The sequence below is a fragment of the Maylandia zebra genome, linkage group LG16 (assembly GCF_041146795.1).
Source record: "Maylandia zebra isolate NMK-2024a linkage group LG16, Mzebra_GT3a, whole genome shotgun sequence".
Classification (NCBI taxonomy): domain Eukaryota; kingdom Metazoa; phylum Chordata; class Actinopteri; order Cichliformes; family Cichlidae; genus Maylandia; species Maylandia zebra.
Genome location: NC_135182.1, coordinates 13,022,767 through 13,035,639, shown reverse-complemented (window position 1 = coordinate 13,035,639; position 12,873 = coordinate 13,022,767). Strand labels below are relative to the sequence as shown.

The 12,873-nt window shown below is 42.7% G+C and overlaps 1 protein-coding gene across 9 annotated transcripts in view; it reads left to right on the top strand.

Moving 5' to 3' along the window:
* Positions 1-12,873, top strand: part of usp9 (ubiquitin specific peptidase 9) — a 36,719-nt gene that overhangs the window by 18,657 nt on the left and 5,189 nt on the right. For 5 of the 9 annotated variants that reach the window (XM_004567939.5, XM_004567942.6, XM_004567941.6 and 2 more), the window contains 29 exons: positions 102-215; positions 325-553; positions 937-1,032; positions 1,175-1,386; positions 1,602-1,842; positions 2,042-2,191; positions 2,387-2,507; positions 2,635-2,765; positions 3,282-3,560; positions 3,675-3,800; positions 4,123-4,260; positions 4,440-4,606; positions 4,707-4,815; positions 4,907-5,053; positions 5,189-5,335; positions 5,465-5,672; positions 5,768-5,988; positions 6,295-6,482; positions 6,994-7,167; positions 7,256-7,397; positions 8,370-9,126; positions 10,329-10,452; positions 10,543-10,768; positions 10,887-11,016; positions 11,182-11,367; positions 11,659-11,879; positions 11,989-12,077; positions 12,168-12,324; positions 12,482-12,694. In XM_004567939.5, the coding sequence (XP_004567996.1) occupies positions 102-215; positions 325-553; positions 937-1,032; positions 1,175-1,386; positions 1,602-1,842; positions 2,042-2,191; positions 2,387-2,507; positions 2,635-2,765; positions 3,282-3,560; positions 3,675-3,800; positions 4,123-4,260; positions 4,440-4,606; positions 4,707-4,815; positions 4,907-5,053; positions 5,189-5,335; positions 5,465-5,672; positions 5,768-5,988; positions 6,295-6,482; positions 6,994-7,167; positions 7,256-7,397; positions 8,370-9,126; positions 10,329-10,452; positions 10,543-10,768; positions 10,887-11,016; positions 11,182-11,367; positions 11,659-11,879; positions 11,989-12,077; positions 12,168-12,324; positions 12,482-12,694 (5,443 nt within the window). The remainder of the gene's footprint in view (positions 1-101; positions 216-324; positions 554-936; positions 1,033-1,174; positions 1,387-1,601; positions 1,843-2,041; positions 2,192-2,386; positions 2,508-2,634; positions 2,766-3,281; positions 3,561-3,674; positions 3,801-4,122; positions 4,261-4,439; positions 4,607-4,706; positions 4,816-4,906; positions 5,054-5,188; positions 5,336-5,464; positions 5,673-5,767; positions 5,989-6,294; positions 6,483-6,993; positions 7,168-7,255; positions 7,398-8,369; positions 9,127-10,328; positions 10,453-10,542; positions 10,769-10,886; positions 11,017-11,181; positions 11,368-11,658; positions 11,880-11,988; positions 12,078-12,167; positions 12,325-12,481; positions 12,695-12,873) is intronic. The other 4 variants (XM_012923767.5, XM_004567943.6, XM_076874725.1 and 1 more) reach the window with 1 other exon arrangement.

Sequence of the window (12,873 nt, the reverse complement as noted above, 5' to 3'; positions counted from 1 at the left end):
GTAAAAATGTGCAAATATGATACAAGTCCACATATTGCGTCAACATCACTCTGACCTTCTGGCCACCAGGGTCCATTTAAATTTAAATTTGTATGTACCAGGTTTCTGCTAAAAGATGGCCAGCTGTGGCTGTGTGCCCCGCAGGCCAAGCAGATCTGGAAGTGTCTGGCTGAGAACGCAGTGTTTCTCTGTGACCGTGAGGCTTGCTTTAAATGGTATGGCTCTATTTCTCCTTGCCTATGGCATAATTAGTTTCTTAATTGAAATTTGATAATCACAAAGTATGCTTTCTGAACGATGTGTTTCTTTCCCATCACTTAATAGGTACTCCAAACTGATGGGTGACGAGCCAGATCTGGACCCAGACATCAATAAGGACTTCTTTGAGAACAATGTTTTGCAGTTGGATCCCTCTCTGCTGACAGAGAATGGGATGAAGTGCTTTGAGAGGTTCTTCAAGGCTGTCAACTGCAGGGAGGGGAAATTGGTAGCAAAGCGCAGGGCCTACATGATGGATGACCTGGAACTAATAGGCTTGGACTATCTCTGGAGGGTGAGGAGAGAAGTTGCAACAGGCACACATGAACATTTTATTTTTCTTTAACATTTATTTTTTAAGGTCATGAGAATTTGATTTAGGAGAAAAAAAATTGTACCTTGAAGATTGTAATCACGTTCTCTTTTTTTTTTCACCTTTCTTGCCACTTTAGTGCCCCAGAGCTAAGATGTCTAACTTACAAATTCTCTGTTTAGGTGCTTTAATAAAGATTTACTGTGCATGCTCTGCAGCTTTGAAGCTTCACACAACTACCTGATGTTTGGGTTGTTAATGTTTTCACATGGCCTTTAAAGATGAGGCTGCTGTGCACTTATCTCAGACATCCACACACATGAATGTATTAAAGACTGACTTGCATCTCTTCTGTTTTCTCCCAGGTGGTGATTCAAGGAAGTGACGACATTGCAAACAGAGCCATAGACCTGCTGAAAGAAATCTATACCAATCTGGGACCAAAACTACAAGTTAACCAGGTACTGTGACTTCTCTCAGTTAGAGAAACTGTTTCATCTGCTGTTCCAAATTGTTAGTTCGCATGTGTCAGTTAACAAATGTACTATATACATTAGTAATATCGAAGTCTTTGACCATTTTTTTTCTTGTCTCCCCTTTTAGGTTGAAATTCACGAAGACTTCATCCAGTCATGTTTTGACCGCCTGAAGGCATCCTACGACACCCTTTGTGTGTTAGATGGAGATAAAGACAGCATTAACTGTGCCCGTCAGGAGGCCATCCGCATGGTACGAGTTCTCACTGTGCTTAAGGAGTACATCAATGAGTGTGACAGTGACTATCATGAAGAGAGGACTATACTGCCCATGTCAAGGTACTGTCGCAATTACATCATTGATTCACTTATCATAAATGCCCATATCTCATTTGTCGAATGTCATCCGATTGACAAATAAAAACATGAGACATGAAAACAAAACTACAGCACAAACATTTTGCAACATTTCTCTTCATGAGATAAGTAAGGTGTTGACATTACTTTTACTATATTTCAGTTATTTGAACCTCTTTACTCTTTTCTTCTTGCAGAGCTTTCCGTGGGAAGCATATCACATTGATTGTACGTTTCCCCAACCAAGGTCGACAGGTGGATGATTTGGATATCTGGTCACACACAAATGACACAATTGGCTCGGTTCGGCGTGGTATTCTAAACAGGATAAAAGCAAATGCTGCCCATACCAAGATCGAGCTCTTTATTGGTGGAGAGGTTGTTGATCCAGCTGACGACAGGAAGCTGATTGGACAGCTCAATTTGAAGGACAAAACGGTGAGAGAGTGATATTCTGTTGGACTGACAAAAGAATCACTCTGATGAAGCTGCTGTACTGTGATTATTTTTTTTGTACTAATATATGTACTAATATATTTATTTTTGCTCTTTATTAATAATGCATTAACACTGCCTATACCAATATTAAGACTTTGAAATAAAAATGTTTCCTTGCACGGTAACTGTTTTTATACAGCTTATCACAGCCAAGCTGACCCAGGTGAGTGCCAATATGCCCTCGAGTCCAGACAGCTCATCTGACTCATCCACTGGCTCTCCTGGTAACCACGGTAACCACTACAGTGATGGCCCCAACCCTGAGGTGGAGAGCTGTCTTCCGGGTGTGGTAAGTAAAGTGAATAGATTCTGCATAAGCTGCACATGCAGTTTCCATGTTCCATATATATTCCATATACTTGTACAGCACTAACAAGTGCTAGTTGATAGTTAATCAGACCCCTCTAAATATGATGCAGTAATGCAATTATGTGCTGCTCAGTATGTAAGCAGACGTACTGTAACACCCTCTGCTCTCTTTTAGATTATGTCGCTGCATCTGCGCTACATTTCCTTCCTGTGGCAAGTGGCCGACCTGGGGTGTAACCTTAACATGCCCCTGCTTAGAGATGGAGCTCGAGATCTCATGAAACTCATGCCCCCGGGTATTACACACACCTGTGCTCACAATATTACACACCTAGGTTGCTTGGTGATAATGTACTCCTATGCTAATGCACACAGACGGTGTTATTTTAAGTGGTCTTGTTTGTGCGGTTTCTTTGTCCTTAGATAACACTACAGTGGAGAATCTGAGAGCTGTTTGTCTGGACCATGCCAAGCTTGGTGAGAACAGCCTGAGTCCTTCTCTGGACTCACGCTTCTTTGGCCCCTCACCCTCACAAGTGCTCTACCTCATTGAGGTGAGTGTCACTGTGCCCTGCCTTGTTATACATTGTGTTCCCTTTTATCTATATACCCTTCATTATCAGATTTGCATAATGTATGCTGCTGTACATTGACCAGCAGTGGAACAACCCCAATGGCACCTGTAATTTTATAGTGTAATCTGTATTTAATAGGAATATTACACAGGAGTGAGTTTTGTTAGGGTTTTTTTTTTTTCCCAGCCCTCATTATGTTTTTAAAGAACTTTTTTTCCTCCACTAATAGGGCATGCAGTCACTGCCTATGGGGAGTTGACAAGCAAGGGAGAAAAATGAAATAAACATACATTGGATGAATATGATTTTTGCTGAGAATGTGTTTTTAAAAATGAGTTTGCTGAAGCTGCCATGCTGGTTGTTTCATCCAGATTAAACTTTCAGTCCCAACAATTGACAAAGGCTGTGGGGTGTGGCTTTTGAACCTGTTTGATTCTTGGATGTGGGGCGTGCTAGAAAAATGTAAGATTGATTTTTTTCTTGTGTGCGTTCCAGGTTGTGTATGCTTTGCTGATGCCAGCCAGTGCCACTCTGGGCGAGGATGCCAGCGACTTCCAGTATAATTTCTTGAAAAGCGGTGGTCTGCCCCTGGTTTTAAGCATGCTCACCAGAAACAACTTCCTCCCATCTGCTGACATGGAGACACGGCGTGGAGCTTACCTCAATGCGCTCAAGATCGCCAAGCTCCTCCTGACTGCAGTAGGCTTTGGACACGTGAAGGCTGTTGCTGAGGCCTGCCAGCCTAATGCAGAGGGAAATATTCCTGTCTCTCCGGTTAGGTCACACTCATGATGCACACATAGACAAACCTGTATTACTTGTTTGACACTAGCACATATGCTTGCCATACTCTTACGTGCCTGCTTCTTTCTCAACACCTCTCTGCAGATAAATCAGGCTACTCATGACCAGGCACTGGTCCTCCAGAGTGCCCTGCAAAACATCCCCAACCCTGCCTCAGAATGCATGCTACGAAATGTAGCCATTCGCTTGGCCCAGCAGATTTCTGATGAGGTAAATTTTAGTGAGATAAGTTAAAGGAACTGATTTCTTTAAATTGTTTTTTGTTTGGTTTTTTAGGGAGGTCACGGTATCTTACCTTTAAAAATAAAAAAATAAAATAAATAATTATTTTTTATGATAAAGGCAAATGTGTTTATAAGCATTAAAAGGGCTGCGATTTAAGGGCTGACATAAGTAGGTTGATATATAGTTATAATTATTATATGTTGATATGAAAAGCATAAAATATATTCAAGCAAACACTGGATGAGTAGACCCATTTGAGCTATTATGTCTGTAACAGTAGATTTTCTGGAACTGTTTTTTTCACTAGAATTTCTTCCAGGCATCGAAGTACATCCCGGACATTTGTGTGATCCGTGCTATACAGAAAATTGTGTGGGCATCAGGCTGTGGTACAGTGCAGCTTGTTTTCAGTTCCAATGAGGAAATCAGCAAAATCTATGAGAAGGTAAAAATGACTCTGAATGCTGATGTGTTTTGTTGACTGTGTTCCAGCAGCACTTTAAACTGTCTGCCATCAGGTGTTTGATGTATGAGGAAAGAATGCTAAAGCTTGATCAGCAAAAGTCTAAATCTATATGAGGTTTTGATCAGCCTGGTGACCTTTATCTGTCTTTGTTTTTGTAGACGAATGCAGCAAAGGAACCAGATGGAGAGGATGAGCAGGTGTGCTGTGAGGCCCTGGAGGTGATGACACTGTGTTTTGCCCTCATGCCCACAGCTCTGGACACACTCAGTAAAGAGAAGGCGTGGCAGACCTTCATCATAGACTTGCTGCTACACTGCCACAGCAAGTAAGGATACCAGTTTGCATTCTAGCCACCTTCTGAGGCATGAGATTTAAGCTTTGGGTGGGGGAGACATGATGCTGATTTTGAAATCTGTTTTCAACAGATCGGTGCGGCAAATGGCCCAGGAGCAGTTCTTCCTTATGGCAACTAGGTGCTGTATGGGCCATCGACCCCTTCTCTTTTTTATCACCCTCCTCTTTACTGTACTAGGGGTGAGTGGCTATATTTCTTTTGTATTTTAATACCATAACATCACTGCAGTCCACACAACAGAATCCTAACTTAATCCATGTCTGTTTCTAGAGTACGGCCAAAGAGCGAGCCAAGCATGCTGGGGACTACTTCACGTTGCTCAGACACTTATTAAACTATGCCTACAATAGCAACATCAACCTGCCAAACGCTGAGGTGCTGCTCAACAATGAGATTGACTGGCTGAAACGAATACGGGTAAAAGAGCCTTTTAATCATTGTTAATGATTTGTTTTAGCTGTGCAAAATGTGTAAGGAATCATAATATATGCTGTTGTTCAACTAGTTATTTAAGGCAGAAGTGAGGCTGTACTGTATGTTTTCATTTGCCAGGACGAAGTGAAGAGGACAGGGGAAACTGGAGTGGAGGAGACGATCTTGGAGGGCCACCTTGGAGTCACCAAAGAGCTGCTTGCCTTCCAAACCCCAGAGAAGAAGTATTACATCGGCTGCGAGAAGGGAGGAGCAAACCTCATTAAGGTGAAACACACATTCATGAAAACAGTGCTACTATAATGAGAATATGTCCATCCTGTATTTTTCTTGTTTCACATAACATCACTAAGAAACCATATCTTCTTCTTCTCCTTTTTTTCCTGCTTGATTTAGGAGCTGATTGATGACTTCATCTTCCCAGCATCTAATGTTTACCTGCAGTACATGAAGACTGGCGAGTTCCCCACAGAGCAGGCCATCCCAGTGTGCAGCACTCCTGCTTCCATCAATGCTGGTTTTGAGCTCCTCGTGGCGCTGGCTGTTGGCTGTGTCCGCAACTTGAAACAGATAGTTGACACTCTGACTGACATGTACTATTTAGGTATGGAGATTGCTTTGGCTTTAGAGATGACGCCGCCCAAGCAGCTTGTAAATTACAGTATACATGAGGGTGTTTTTACTTTGTTCTCCATCTAGGTTGTGAGACGCTGACAGAGTGGGAGTACTTGCCTCCAGTGGGGCCACGGCCCAACAAAGGATTTGTAGGTCTGAAGAACGCTGGGGCCACTTGTTACATGAACTCTGTCATTCAGCAGCTATACATGATCCCTCCTATCCGCAATGGCATCCTTGCCATTGAGGGCACGGGGACCGATGTGGATGATGACATGTCGGGGGATGAGAAGCAGGAGAATGAGGTACAGTGAGAGTTTGTGTTGCAAGAGATTTAGTCCCAGTTTTCATCCTTTATCAGCATCCAGTGACTGACAGACTGGCCAACTATAAGCATGGAGGTCATGTAGGTAGAGCTTGGAGCTGAGGGCAGCATAATTACAAGACCAAATAGCAAATCACTTCACACAGTGACTTTCCCTCCCAGTTGTCATTTAGCTGCTATGATTTGTTTTCCCAACTAAACAGCAGCAGTTAAAAACGATAAACAATTTTAGATTTAATGACACATGTGGATATCAATATTTCACCTGCGTATTTTGTTTCCACAGAGCAATGTAGATCCTCGTGATGAGGTGTTCAGCTATCATCACCAGTTTGATGACAAACCTTCCAGTAAGTCAGAAGACAGGAAAGAGTACAACATCGGGGTCCTGCGTCACCTGCAGGTCATCTTTGGCCACCTGGCTGCATCCAGACTGCAGTACTACGTCCCTAGGGGATTCTGGAAACAGTTCAGGTATTGCAAAGACTCATTTGTTTTGAGCATCAGCAGTTTGCCTAGTTACCTGTTCCTGAAGTCTAGCGGGCTCTTATACCAAATGTTCTCGTCCTTGCGAATGGGGGATTCCAGAAGTTATGTCAGATCTCCTGCCACAGGCGGCATTTTTGTGTTGTTTTCAGCCAGCCGTGGGTACCACAGCGGTTGAGTTGAAGACGCAGTCGATGATCATGTCCGTTTTTACCACAATGTCAATGCCACATCAATATAGAAGCTTAGTGTGTCCCAGATTATACAGTTATTCTGAAAAGAAAAAGATGTCGAAAGGGGGGAAAAAGAAACTTGTTGATTTCTTTGCTTCCAGCTTCAACGTCTTTTACTCCTACACCAGCGTCGAAGTTGATGTTGTATCTGAGTGCCTGTGCCCTCAGCACTGCTATAAATGCTTTCAGAGCTGTGGTGGTGTCAATGTTTGCTAGCAAGGCGACCAATGTAGCAACCATAATGTATCCGTGTCTTCCTGTTTTAGGTTATGGGGTGAGCCAGTTAACTTGAGGGAACAGCATGATGCACTGGAGTTTTTCAACTCTTTGGTGGACAGTTTAGACGAGGCTTTAAAAGCACTGGGCCACCCTGCCATGCTCAGTAAGGTGCTGGGAGGATCTTTTGCTGACCAGAAAATCTGTCAAGGATGCCCACACAGGTAAGTACACATACTTTGTGTTTGGTGACTGAATATGGGCAGCAGTTTAAGACACTGTATACTTAACCCACAAAAAATGTGTTGTCAGATATGAGTGTGAAGAGTCGTTCACAACACTCAATGTAGACATCAGAAACCATCAGAACCTGTTGGACTCAATGGAGCAGTATGTAAAAGGAGATCTGCTGGAAGGAGCAAACGCCTACCACTGTGAGAAGTGTAACAAAAAGGTGAGAAGTTGGTGTCCTTCTGTTTAGTATGTGATGCTTGTAACTAGGGGTGGGGGGAAAAATCGATACTGTGTAGTATCGTGATATTTTGTTTGCTAATAATGTATCGATACAGGGACAGCAGAAATCGATATCTTGTTACAAAAAAGGTTTTTGTGGACTGGAACTGCTCTGACTTCAGAGCATGTTAATCCTTTTTCTAAGCAAGAATCCTGACACTGTCCAAATGTGTTTAACTTTTTTTTTGGCAGCAATAAACATGACAGTTTACTTATTTTAATTTAAGACATGTTTTATTTTAATTAAGTTTAAAACTTTTTTATTTAATGTAAAATTATATTTTGTTTTAATTTACTTTCAAATTCTTCAGTTGCTGAAGGGGCTGCATAGTTTTCATATTGCATAGTTCAGAATAGCTATAATTGTACCAGATGGTTGCATTCAGTTAAGTTGGACTAGACTGTAATACAAACCGTTCAGTTTGTCAACAATAAAACTGACTGAAATGAGAGAAAGACTGAGTGTGAGACTTTGATATTAGATAAAATGAATATTGAAAACGTTTACCTTTATGTACAGAATCTGAATATCGCAAAATATTTAAAAAAATTGCAATAATATCGTATCGTGAGTTAAATATTGTGATAATATCATATTGTGAGTTAAATATTGTGATAGTATCGTGAGTTAAATATTGTGATAATATCATATTGTGAGTTAAATATTGTGATAGTATCGTGAGTTAAATATTGTGATAATATCATATCGTGGGATGTATGGTGATTCCCACCTCTACTTGTAACTGCTCATGGGAAATTCACGCCAACTTTTACCATCATTTTCACACTGAATCTAAACAAACTTTGTTGTCCTCTGTTTAACTTCTCACCAGTTCCCTTTTCCTCACCTGTTTTTATGCTTTTTGCTTTAAAGGAGCCGTAGATAATCTGTGATGCTTGTTCTCCCTGTCAGGTGGACACAGTGAAACGTCTGCTGATCAAGAAGCTGCCTCCTGTCCTCGCTATCCAGCTGAAGCGCTTCGACTACGACTGGGAGAGGGAGTGTGCCATCAAGTTTAATGACTATTTTGAGTTCCCTAGGGAGCTCGACATGGAGCCGTACACGGTAGCAGGTGTGGCCAAGCTAGAAGGCGACGACGTAAATCCGGAAAACCAGGTTATCCAACAGAATGAGCCCTCTGAACCGACGCCACCAGGCAGCTCCAAGTATCGCCTGGTGGGAGTGCTGGTCCACTCAGGCCAGGCCAGTGGCGGACACTACTATTCGTATATAATCCAGAGGAATGGGGGTGATGGTGAGAAGAACCGCTGGTATAAATTTGATGATGGTGATGTGACTGAGTGCAAGATGGACGATGAGGAGGAAATGAAGAACCAGTGCTTTGGAGGGGAATACATGGGCGAGGTTTTTGATCATATGATGAAAAGGATGTCGTACAGGAGGCAGAAACGCTGGTGGAATGCCTACATCCTGTTCTACGAACGTATGGACTCAATGGACAAGGACAGCGAGCTTGTCAAATACATCTCGGACTTGAATATCTCCTCCACTAAGCCGCATCAGGTCAAGATGCCTGGTGTTATCGAGTGCAGCGTCCGCAAACAGAACGTCCAATTCATGCACAACCGAATGCAATACAGCCTGGAATATTTCCAGTTCATTAAGAAACTTCTGACCTGTAACAGTGTCTATTTAAACCCTCCTCCAGGTATGCATCAGTTTTGTGTGTGCGGGTAAATTCAGAGCTAACTCTTTGGATCCGAAAAAACGAATGACTCTTTTTAGCTAGAGTTTAGTTTAGTGCTAGTTTCTTTTTGCTTTATGTTTGCTCAGACCTTTTGAGACATGGTTCCAATACTGGAAACATTAACTGTAGCAGATGTTTACAAAGCCATCTGCTGCCAGATATTATGCTGGTAAATCATGGTTGCAAACACCAGCTAATATAGCTGTGTTTGATCATTTTATTAATCAAGGTCAGGTCCATGTAATCTGGAAAGCCTCTTAAGAGAGGGAGACCTGAACAAGATGGCAATGAAAACAGGCAATCGATAAAATGATACCAGCGAGAATAAAATAAACAATACTCAGATAAGACAGTCCAACCATCCACTCATGTTGACAGGTTGTATGAAAAATAATAGCATATATTTCATTACTGATGCACAGATTGTGTTGTTCCTCCAGTAATGGCCGTGCTCTTAAATTCCCCCTGAAACCTACTTTGATCTTTTTGATTAATTCCTCATTGTATCTGATCTGTGGGTTTCAAAGCTTCTCTCTTAAAGATACAGCTGCTGCCAAAAATATTTGTATCACTAATCTATGCCTAAAAAATATTATATGTATATATTATATCTCACTCAACTCAGTTATAAATAAAATTCTCATGGAGGGGAAAAAAAAATTGATGTTTAGTAGGTCAGCACAGACTGCTTAATACTGCACTACCTCTGTGTTAGGCATTACAAAGCTCTGATGCATTATTATTTGAACCAGAGCCCAGTGATGCCATAACCCCAAAAACACAGAATTTGTTCTGATCATAAGAAAATAAGAAAACAGTGTCAGTTTAGGTAGTTTCACATTTTATCTGAGCTTGCTCTGAGCCTTTAAGCTGCTGCTTCATTTTGTGAGCCGACAACTTCCCATCTGCTGTTTCATTATGTGCATTTCATGTTTCATCTAACTCCAAACAAAGGAAATGTCTGTTTGCTATTTACACACTCCAGTGGAGTTGCATATTTCACTTCCTTTGTGTGTTTCTTAGCCAGCTCTGTTGATGTGCAGTAGTTACTTTAAGGAGAAGTAGTTGTGTGAAGCCTTAGTTGCATGTTTAAGCATTGAAGAATTAGCTGCAGTTACATGGAATATTTTCTTTGTTTTGGTAACCGCTACTCTTTCTTTTAGGACAAGACCACCTTTTGCCAGAGGCAGAGGAGATTGCTATGATAAGTGCTCAGCTGGCTGCTAGGTTTCTCTTCAGCACAGGTTTTCACACCAAGAAAGTAGTACGGGGTCCTGCCAGTGACTGGTGAGCCTTGCTGTTTCTTTTTTCCTTTTTTTTTCCCCCTCAAGTGTTCCTGCCCTTGTTTACACATGTTTATCTTGTTTTCCCCTCTAGGTATGATGCCCTTTGCATCCTGCTGAGACACAGTAAGAATGTACGCTACTGGTTTGCACACAACGTTCTGTTTGCTTATCCTAACCGGTTCTCTGAGTACCTGCTTGAGTGCCCGAGCGCTGAGGTCCGTGGGGCATTTGCCAAGCTCATTGTCTTCATCGCTCACTTCTCCCTGCAAGATGGCCCCTGCCCCTCCCCCACTGCCTCGCCTGGACCCTCAGCTCAGGTTGGTGCCAGGCTTACATCTGGGCACTGGAAAAAGGACTTTAATTCGCTCTGTCTGGCCTCACATGTTAACACGATGCCTTTGATGGACTCCAACTGATTTCATGTTTGTGTTTTAGGGCTGTGATAACCTCAGTCTAAGTGACCACTTATTGAGAGCTGTCCTCAACCTGCTCAGACGAGAAGTTTCTGAGCACGGCCGTCATCTGCAGCAGTACTTCAACCTCTTTGTCATGTACGCCAATCTGGGTAAGGAGCGCACAGAGATTGTTAAGCTTTTATGTACATTTGTTCCTCAATGAATTCTACAAAATTTTATGTAAATTATAATTCAGTTCTTTAATAATTAAAGTTATTTGGTGCTTGGAATGCTTTTACTTTCTTCTGACCTGTCATTACTCCTGCCACATGCAGGCCTGGCTGAAAAGACGCAACTGCTGAAGCTGAATGTTCCTGCCACGTTCATGTTGGTCGCTCTGGACGAGGGGCCTGGCCCTCCAATTAAGTATCAGTATGCTGAACTGGGCAAGCTCTACACTGTCGTCTCTCAGCTGGTTCGCTGTTGTGATGTCTCTTCACGCATGCAGTCCTCCATCAATGGTGAGTTGTTGGGGTTCCCCCCCCCCCCCCCCTTCTCCTTTTAGGCACAAGTTGTATGAGCTCAGTTAAAGTGAACAAGTGATTGTGTGAAAAGGGTTAGTGAGAGCCCAGTGAGGATTTTCATCCTTGCTCAGGATCTAGTGACTGACAAACAGCCACTCTGAGCCTCTGTGCTGTGTAGGCACAGCTTGGAGCTGAGGGCTCTCAAAGATGATGAATGAGGGACTTTGCTAATATCCGCCTGCATTTGTAGGATAGTCCATCTTAACTTTTGTTTTGTATTTCCTGCAGGTAATCCCCCTCTTCCTAACCCATATGGGGACACCAACCTGACGGCTCCAGTGATGCCTGTGCAGCAGCTGGTGGCAGAGATCCTGTTTGTGAGGACGAGCTACGTGAAGAAGATCATTGAGGACTGCAGCAACTCTGAAGAGACAGTGAAGCTGCTTCGCTTCAGCTGTTGGGAGAACCCTCAGTTCTCCTCCACTGTGCTCAGTGAGCTGCTCTGGCAGGTAAACATCTAATGCTTCTTCAGAGCAACATGATATTCAGAACTCCATAGGTTTCTTACTTATAAACGTCTACAAGTGCTTGTAATTAGACTGTACACATTGTCTGCAGGTGGCATACTCGTACACCTATGAGCTGAGGCCTTACCTGGACTTGCTGCTACAAATCCTGCTCATCGAGGACTCCTGGCAAACACACAGGTCAGACTTGATTGCTGAGTGCAGAAAGTTACAATTTTTAAACTTGAACGTGGTTTTAAATTTCTCCTTTGCTTCTTTTTGTGTGTGTAGGATTCACAATGCGCTGAAGGGCATTCCCGATGACAGAGATGGGCTTTTTGACACCATCCAGCGCTCCAAGAACCACTATCAGAAACGAGCTTATCAGTGCATTAAGTGCATGGTGGCCCTTTTCAGCAACTGCTCTGTGGCTTACCAGATCTTACAGGTAAACAGGCTGTCTCTCTTTAACTAATGCAGACCAAAGTAAGCACTAAGTAACATAACAACAAGAAAGAGGTATATTGATGTGCTTTGGCATGTGAAAAGACTGGAAGCTTTAAAACATTTAAACGTTTGTTACATTTCTGTGCTTGTCTGTACAGAGTAACGGTGACCTGAAGCGAAAGTGGACGTGGGCAGTGGAGTGGCTGGGCGATGAGCTGGAAAGGAGGCCATACACAGGAAATCCACAGTACACCTACAACAACTGGTCACCTCCTGTTCAGAGCAACGAGACCTCCAACGGATATTTCCTGGAGCGCTCTCACAGTGCACGTATGACACTGGCCAAGGCCTGTGAGCTCTGTCCCGAGGAGGTAATACCATTAACCTTGTACTGTACACACCCACAGATTCTCTTTAACACTATCTTGCAGTCTTAGGGAGAGGTAACAGAAAAAATATTGTAAGACTGAGGCTGAATGTGAATGTGTATCACATCACTTCAACACAAATAGCCCAAATGAATGGTCTAACATGACCAGCATTTAACATG